This window comes from Sander vitreus, chromosome 15, assembly GCF_031162955.1.
Source record: "Sander vitreus isolate 19-12246 chromosome 15, sanVit1, whole genome shotgun sequence".
NCBI classification, from domain to species: Eukaryota; Metazoa; Chordata; class Actinopteri; order Perciformes; family Percidae; genus Sander; species Sander vitreus.
The window spans coordinates 9328116-9337448 of record NC_135869.1 but is presented as its reverse complement, the minus strand read 5'-3'; the positions used below and the strand labels follow the sequence as shown (position 1 = coordinate 9337448).

At 41.3% G+C, this 9333-nt stretch overlaps 1 protein-coding gene across 2 annotated transcripts in view; it reads left to right on the top strand.

Moving 5' to 3' along the window:
- The first annotated feature begins 1121 nt into the window (after positions 1–1121).
- Positions 1122–9333, top strand: part of shisa6a (shisa family member 6a) — a 91916-nt gene continuing 83704 nt past the window's right edge. For both annotated transcript variants that reach the window (XM_078269417.1, XM_078269418.1), the window contains exons 1-2: positions 1122–1678; positions 7183–7340. In XM_078269417.1, the coding sequence (XP_078125543.1) occupies positions 1122–1678; positions 7183–7340 (715 nt within the window). The remainder of the gene's footprint in view (positions 1679–7182; positions 7341–9333) is intronic.

Genomic DNA, 9333 nt, shown 5'->3' with positions numbered 1-9333 from the left:
TGAATCGGTGACGTAGGTGGAGGGTAGGGGGTGACGAGAGAGAGAGAGAGAGAGAGAGAGAGAGAGAGAGAGAGAGAGAGAGAGAGAGAGAGAGAGAGAGAGAGAGAGAGAGAGAGAAGTGGTGGGGCGCGGGCCGGAGAGGAGAGAGAGGTCTTGCCTCTTGTCTTGCTGAAGCTCTTTGATTCAGTGGCAGTGACTGAGACAACCCCGTTACCGGCCACCGTAAACCCGGTAAGTCCTCCTCATCTTCTCCCTCTCGCTTTCTTTTTTTAAATTGTATCTTCAATTCTGTATCTCTCATTAGAAAAAATAGAAGGCAATGCTCCGTTTCCTCTTAGGAAGTCCGATAAAAGAAAGTTCATGCGTAAAATAAAGGCGAATGAGGCAAAATAAAACGTTCCCCGGCGGCATATTTATAATCCATGCGCAATACAGGAACACGGATTGTATCTATTCTCTAGTTAAAAAAAAAAAAAAACGTTTTATGTTTGAAGTGAAATTGAAAGAATAAAAGATCAAATATTTGTACTTTTTGATGCTGAAGCGCTCCAAACACCCAGATGGAAACTTGGGCGCTGTCCGTGGTGCTGAAAGTGATCGCAGGTTTACAATCAGTCCAGTTCTTGCCAATTATCGATCCAAATTCTTCTTTCTATGATACCTGCTTATTAACAAAGTTTCCCGTGGATATTTGGCCTAACATAAAGTCCTATTTTACCGACTAAATCCCTCTGTACATGCCTCTCTTCTCCACAGTGTAACTACGAGCTTCGATCGTACTCCAGATCCACAGCTAAAGATTTCCCCGGAGAACATCGCGTCTTTATCGCGTCTCTGCAGCCGAAATCATAACAGGACATTTGGCCAAAGCGAACTTTGATAAGAAAACAGACATTTATACTGGACGACAGCAAAGTCAGAAGATGCTTTGTGTGTCTGGTGAGCGCAAAATCTGCCAGTCAAAGTCCGCGAATCAAAGCTTGGCACATAAAGGAGTACCTGCGATGAAGAAACCCGCAAGAAGCTCCACGCGGTAAGAAGTGGAAGAGTGATATTCAGAGAGAAAGACCAGACAGAAGAGTGTGGAGGCCAAAGAACAAACACCAGCGCGTCCTCAAATGATGGGGATTAAGCACCTTCTGCTTCTTTTGATTTACTTAGACCCGCTGAATGTCCTGTGCGCCGCCACCACCAACAAAAAGAACAAAATCCCACTGAGGAGGAACCCAAAGGTGAAGGAGGTCAACGGCAGCACCACAGCGGTCCCGCTGTCCGTGGCCATCCCGGGGAAGATCACGCAGGTCCAGGCTCCCAGGGTGCAGCACGACACCTGTCTGGGCTACTACGACGTGAGCGGGACGTACGACAAAGAGTTCAGCTGCAACAACACCGATCACCGCTTCTGTTGCGGCAGCTGCTTCCTGCGCTTCTGCTGCGCGGACCGGGGGAAGCGCCTGGAGCAGAAGAGCTGCACCAACTACAACACACCGGACTGGATCAAAACCCAGTCCCCTTCACCGGGGCCCACAGGTGATACCTATGACCCGGAGCTGGACCAGACCAACACCACGGTGTACATCACCTGCGGGGTCATAGCGCTCGTCATTGCCATTGGGATATGTGTTAAAGTTGCCTATGATAAAGCCACCAAGCCCCCTCAGGAAATGAATGTGCACAGGTAAGACTGTGCTTGTTTCATAGATGATGAAAAAGCTGAAAAAACATTATAAAATGTGTAAAGAGCATGTAATTTCACACCTTAAAAGTTAACATCATATCAGCCTTAAGTGGGCAAACAGGTTTTGGGGTTAAACCTACCCATATATTCCTGAAGCTGTGTCAAGTGCATGTATCATTTTTGTAAAAAAAACCAAAACAGGTCGAAATCATCTTCAGTTTGCCCATAGTCACACTGGTATACATTGTAGAAAAATACTCTAACATAAGACAACACATCTACTGTCTGGCACACATTTGAACATTGAGTTGAACACATTTTTCTCAGTAAAGTGTAAAAGCATGACCGTCATTTCCCTCCAATAGCCTTAACGGGAAAATATATTCTGGTGACTTAACTGACTTACAGCAGCCTACATAAGTTACAGCCTCAACATCATGGGTTCAAATTAAGCTCATGACCTTCAGCATGTGCCATTACTCTCCTCCCCAGAGCTTTCCCATCAAAAAATGTCAAGATTGTATACCTTTTCATTGTACACATCCCATTCTGTGCCAATCCCAGGAGGGGAGCATGTGATATTCTCTATCCGTAAGTAAATGCCACTGAAAGCCATCATGAGTGATCACATTCATCCTGATGGGAGTAGTCCCTTCTACAGTGACTACATTTTTAAATCCTCAAGGCACCAGTAGTCACTGAATTGCTCAATGAGTGTTAAAGCAACATGAAAACTCACCCTGTGGCCATTTCGTCACCAGATGGACAAATCGATGTATGTTTTTTTTCGGGAGCAGATGTAAGGCAACATTTTTACAACTTTGATCAGAGCAGCAAATGCTTTCTTAATGTTGGCAATTCAATATATATTGTTTCACACAAGGAACTGCTGTTATTTGCACTTGTGTTCTGAAACACACCTACCAGGGATCAGTTGTCAGATTTACATTGAATCTTGCTTGTTGCTCCAAAAACAACTCACATGACCAAATTATGGGCAGAATTTGCCATTTGAAAGACTCCTGCTGTTTTCATAAGCTACATGGTCATGTTGAGTATGTTATATGCTACAAATGGTCCAAAATGGAGGTAGAGCAATCGGACGTTTCCTGGTTTAATTCCCGGCTCCTCCAGAGAGAGTGTTGACGTGTCATTGAGCAAAACACTGAACCCCTCACTGCTCCTGATGAGCAGCTTGGCACCTTGAATGGCAGCCTCTGCCATGAGTGTATGAATGTGTGTGTGAATGGGTGAATGTTGGCAGGTGTTGTAAAACGCTTTGAGGGGTCAGTAGATGAGAAACACACTATTTAAATGCAGTCCATTTACATTCAGACAGCTTTCCAAAAACTTGTTTTCAAATCGTAATTTTTTTTGATACCGTTAAATATTCATGACTACAACATAAGCAAACAACCCCATAGCTGTCAATAGATTTTGATGCAAATGGTGCTGAATTGATTGGCACACAGAAGAATGTGACATCACACTTTTCCAACTGAGCCCCACCCACTTCAAACCAGTGAAAAACACAAAAAATATTTTAAATATGTCTTTAGGGCCTAAAAGATGATGAATCATGTAAGAGCTGAAATGATTCAACGATTAATTTATCCACAGCATTTTTTTCCCCAAACATTTGGTGGTCTTAACTGGCTCAGTGGTCAGTATGCATGTTTTCGTCCTGTTCACTTGGGTTTCCACCCACAGTTCAAAGACCTGCAGCTCTCTCTCTATGGTATACAATACTGGTTTATAACTGTCCAGGTTGTCTTGTGGTGGTGCATGCTGGGGTACTCTCCATCCCCACTGAAACAAGTATTAGTATAACAAGTACAAATGGGGTTTTAATTGGGGTTAGGTCCGACTAAAACTGCATGTTTTCCACACACTTGTAGTCACTTAGTCATTGCCCTTATCCAAGAGTCACTGGAGTCACCTGCCTTTAGCCAGAGTCCATTCTAGACAGAGCAGAGGAGGACGTAATTATGTTGATTTAGGGACCGTTCGGTATTTATGGAATGGACCACCGGAGGAAAATAGGGGAGGGTCATGTCTTTTTATTCTTTGCTGAGGGGAAGGTCATCCAACATTTTATTAGTCCGGGGGGTCACCCAACTTTTGTATTCATGAAACAGCAACATTTCAAAGTGGCTTGTTTGGTGCATATTTTTCCATGTAGCTCTTAGTCTCGGCCCTCCTTCGCTACCAGATGGGTCTGACCCATGAGTTTGCTGGGGGGGCAGGGGGAGCTGCCCCCTGGTGGCTGAAACGGATAATTGCATTGTTTAAAAAAATGAGTGGAATAATTACGTCTGACATGATCAGATATTTTATAAATATCTTAAATAACACAAAACAACTAAATGGTGGTAGGTAATACATCAGATTTCATATACTGCTTTAGTAAAAAAAAGTATTTCCTGGCTGATGGTGGCAGCAGCAGGACGTAAAAAATGAAAATGACTGTTGCACTAGTCTGGACATCTTACTGTGCCAAGGTTGCAATAAAGGTTTCCTAAATGCCACATTTGATGTCAGCTTACTAACTAATTGCGGGTTTTGTGTAGATTTTGACTTTTATACGTTTATTCCACTTTGTTTAAACGGCGAAGTGGATGAAGCCTAGTGACGAGTCCATAGCAACCAGTTTGTGTGTTGAATGTTACCCAGAGTGCCTTGCTGAATGGTCTCAATATTTTATTGTAAAGTGAATACTAGTTTACTAGAGGAGTAACTTAGTATTTGAAGTAATGCAGTAATTAGTGTGCATTTAGTTTCCATGCTTATTGTGTTTCCACAACAATGTTAGTGAGTAAATCTACTGAAATGGCCACCACACCATAACAGAGGAGTGTGATGTGTCAGATGAGAATGCAGAGGTTTAATCACTTATGTCATGGCTGTTAAAAAACAATGGGGATCTGTATATTTGTCAAGTGCAAACCAGTACAGAAGGTATCGATAAATTGCTGGGGGAGGGTCATGCCTTTTTTCCAACTTGATTTGGAGGATCATAGACATTTTTTTACTGGCAAGGGGAGTCTTTTTTGGCTAAAGGTCCCAAAACTCCTCCAGTGGCCCCTTAAATAAATAACGAGCAGTCCCTTAACGACATGAAGGTAACTGATCATTGTTATGCCTTGGCCATGGCAGCTCCTGCTGCATTGAAAATGTCAAAGAGGATTACTCAGCTTTCTTAGAAATACAATGACAATTTCTTGGGTGATTAAAAGTGTCCAAATTCTAGCACTGACAACAACACAAAGGAGCTCTTTCAGTAGATCAGTAGATTAAATTTAAGCTCCAGTGATCACTGTAAGAGTCTTTTCAAAAGCTGGCACAGTCATCTTGTAATATCCATATGGACTCATGAGATTTTATATTAAGAGTATTTCATTTGAAACAACAAAAAGAACAACAAAGCTCATGACGCAGCACTTTTTTCCATCTCTGCTCTGAGAAATGAAGAGATGATGAAGTTTATGTCTTCTAACTGCACTTGTATCCCAGCCATGGGGCGTACTTTCAAGTGGATCTGCTTAAAATGCCACCAATTTAATATGAGCAGGAGCCATGAGGGTTTAGAGAGAGGTCGATTAAATAAGGAGGCATGGCTTGCTGGGTGCTCAATAGTGTTTTCTTTTATCTTTTTATGATTTGTTTTTTTTCGCCGACCATTTGGCACATAGAACTGTCGTAATGATTTCTGCTGGAATAGACCTCAAAGGCTAGCAGCAGACATTCATGCTGACAGCCGTGACCAAATAGAAGTAGTAGAACATGGGATTAGCTTTATATTTGGCAAGGGTCTGCTCCTAAAAAGTGGGTGCTTCTCTGATGTAATTTAGGCTCTTACTTCTGCGACTGAGGGAGGACTGTGAGCAGAATACTGAGCTGTTGGCAGACCTTTGCTGTTTGGTCTGTGACCTTCACCGAAACACAAGAAATGCAGAGGGAGTGGTTTAAACAGACTGTATTGATCACATTCTTCAGGGTAAACCATGATGCAATTTTTGTCGTTTAGGTGGTGAGAATAATGCTCTGTTCTTTGATTGCAGGACTGAGAATCTGAGTTAAAAGGCAAGACGACTGAATGAGCTTAAATCGCAGCAGAATAACTTTAAATTCAATGCAAAAGGAACAGAAAAAAGCCCAAAGTTTGTATAAAAAGTCTGCTATTAGGATTTATTGTCAGTTGATTTAAGATTATCACAGAAGTACTGGTATCAGCAAATATGTTGGACAATAAAACACAACAGATTGCAAAGACCCCAAAGATATGTTCTAGGTCATCAACGTATAAATATAGTTTGTTTACAAGAGAATGATGACAAACGATGAGAGCTTTAGTTTTATGATTTTATTTTTTTTTGATTAGATTGATCACTCTGTTGGCCTTATGTTAAAATGATAAGGCTGGTTGTATTCTATATTTTTGGTTCTGTCAATATATCCCCAACATTACCCCACCCTGTCTGCAGCCATCAGGCCCAAACCCATTGGTTCTAACTGAAGATGTTAGAAAAAGCAGACTCTGTAAATCAGTTCAATTATGGCATCCTCCAAGGGTCCATTCTTGGCCCACTGTTGGTTTTAGTTTACACGCTTTTCATCAAAAGGGTTTTAGGATGTATAGTGTGTAAAAAGAATAATTTGAATTGGCCAATATATTGTTAACAGATGTTTTAAACTCTCAAATATTAGTATCAATCCCAGAAATGCAGTTCTGATCGCGCTCTTAAACAGTCGCAGCATTTCTGACAAATGCTCTTGCAACTTTCATGTGAATTGATATAACAATCAAAAGTCTTTTTTACTTCTGTGGTTTTGTTTCCGAGGCCAAATGTTATTCTTTCCTATCAAAAGATATGTTAGAAGTCGGCCCTGTTCCTACAAACTACTGTAGCTCCTGCTGCACACGACATAGCAGCCAACTGGGACAATGCAAAATCAGGTCGCCTCTGTCTGCGAAAAAGAAACCTGCTAAAGTGTGCTTCTCCTGGAAGGGAAATGCTATTAATATATGGTATGTCTTCCAAAGTCACAAAGTTATGGGAGAGTGGAATGTGTGGTTGCTTTAGGTTGACATTGACACAGTTAAATTGCCCTTTCATTTTCTTTAAGAAAACGCAGAGCCTGCACTCCATCTCACAGGCTGACACTGTGCCTCCAAATGTTGGAAATGGTGTTGGTAAAGTATTGCTTTTACTTTGTGGCTTCAAAGAAGAGGCACTGACTTAACTTTTAATAAATGTGCCTTGAACTCTGGTCCGGCACACATAATAGGACTTGTCTGTACCTTGTGTGCCGTGCTATTAAAAATCAAACTCCTTTGTGACTGCGTGTAATTAGGATTTCCTCTCTCCTTGCACCATACCTCTATGATTTAAATTGGAGCTGTATCTAAATAAATTAGGAAGACCTTTAGGTAGATTGCGACAAGAGAAAAAATGTTTGTAATTGGGAAAGGGAAACATTTCAGTTGTGTGATTTCATTCCAGAGCCCTGGCTGACATTCTGAAGCAACAAGGACCAGTTCCAATATCTCAGTATGAACACGAAAACCTTGCAGCGATTGATGGCTCACCCAAAGACGAGACGCCGGTCAGATCCTCGAAGAGTCACTACACACCTGTTCACGCCAAGGCATCAAACCACGGTAGGTGACACAGCTCATATACAGATATATAGCGCTGAGTGTAAAATTGAGCATGTTTGAAGAAGTGTATGTGTAGCTGTCTCTGCATGTTAATTTGAAAAAATCCAACTTTATGTTATTACGATGGTAAAGCTTAAGCCTTGTAAAAAAAGACACCCTTCGCTTTCCTTAATCTGCCAAAAAATTCTTTGATTGACATCCACTGAAATAGATGGATGGACTGTGAGATCTAAAGCTTTCCCCCTCAATCTTTCTTAAGAGGAACCACATAAGGAAATATATAGGGAATTAAATGCAAGGCCTTGGCTGAATTCTTGTCTCCCTCACGCTCACGTCCCATAAGCCTACTCAGCATTGGCTCAAAATTGAGATGCAAATTATCATCTTCTGCGGGAGACGCACGCTTTTTGTCCAGAGATAATTCTGTCGTGCAACGCTGTTCCTCCTACTTTTATCCAGTCGGTCTCCAGATCCCTGCTCCAGGGATCAGCTCGTTTGCTAAGTGCCCTAGTATTTTGTCCCAGATTCAACAGTGTTGTGTTTCACACTTGAGTCACCCTGCCCCCACCTTTCTCTCTGCTACCACCACCAACACCACCCAACATGGAGTGAATGTGTCGGAGGAGAGCTGAACAGACTGTACTGCAGGATGTGAGCAACTTTTCTGCAGCAGAATTACTTTTTAAACTTGTGTAAACATGCTGCCCAGCCATAAGGAGAAGCTGCTTTTCCCTGTTTTCTTGTTCTACCCAATAAGTGGAGTTTATTTAATGCTTGATCACCAATCCGGTCTTAAATAATCTTCTTTTCGTCACGTCTGCATTATAGTACATTATTACTTGTTGTTAAGACACAATTGTGTAGGCTAGAGAGACCCTAAGTTTGAGTTTGAAGAATCAATTTAAGTTATATATATATATATATTATATTAAGTATATATTGTAATTACATTTTTTTCGTTCTAATGGTAACCCACATCACTCCTGCTTAGTGTGTCAATCCAACCCATCCTCACCCAGAAAACAACCGTATAAGTCGATTATGCATGCAGCTCATAACGGCCGACAATTAGGTTTCTTTTTAAGCAACAACCACTCATGGCTGTAGTAATTATCTTCAGTGTGATTCACAAAGCCACACATTGTTATTTTGTTCATAATATGTAGCGCCCACAGAAAAGATGTCTTAGTTGTCCAACCTGTGTCATATCCGCTTGCTATTGTTTGGTGCTTGAACAGTAGCAGTACGTCAGACATGCTGGAGAAGGCATCAGAGAGAAGGGTGGAGGGTGTCTAAACAGGGATGGAGGCGTTTCAGGCAAGACGTGACTGATTTTATGACAAATTCATGACGGTGATGTGACTTTAAGGAAAAATATGTCTTTGTTCTTTTTTCAATTTGGAAAGTCAAAGCTCAATGTATTTATAATGAATCTTCTGGATATTATATACCTTTTGCTCAAGCCGTTATTGGGCTTCACTTCACTTCGCATTGGAACATACTACTAAATGCATATTCTGTAGGCAATGGGACAATATTTTGGTATTCTGGTTTTGATTGGGTTTACTTATCTGCATTCATATGCAGATATCTGTTAATAAAGATGTCGTCTCTGAAGTCGAGTTATATTGTTGTGTATCAAATCGCACGGAAGAGAAAGAAGATGTCTTGGTCCGGATGTCTGTTATCAGTTATCCGGATATCCACGGGCTACACCGAAATGTCAGAAATATTGGCCGTTGTCCCCAGAGGCTAAATCATCATCAGACTGATAGCCGATGGGTTCTGAGATTGAGGTTAAATTAAGGACTGGTGACAAAAGAAAAAGTTAAAGTAGTTATTTTGGAAACGTTTTCCATACTCAAAGCTAAAGAGTTAACCTCAAATTTTTAAAATGATTACAGGAAGTTACAATATGCAGATGATTTCTCTGTTTGTATTGTCTGGCTTGATATACATTGCTGTGATAAAGCCTGACATCCGCTTTCTCCGT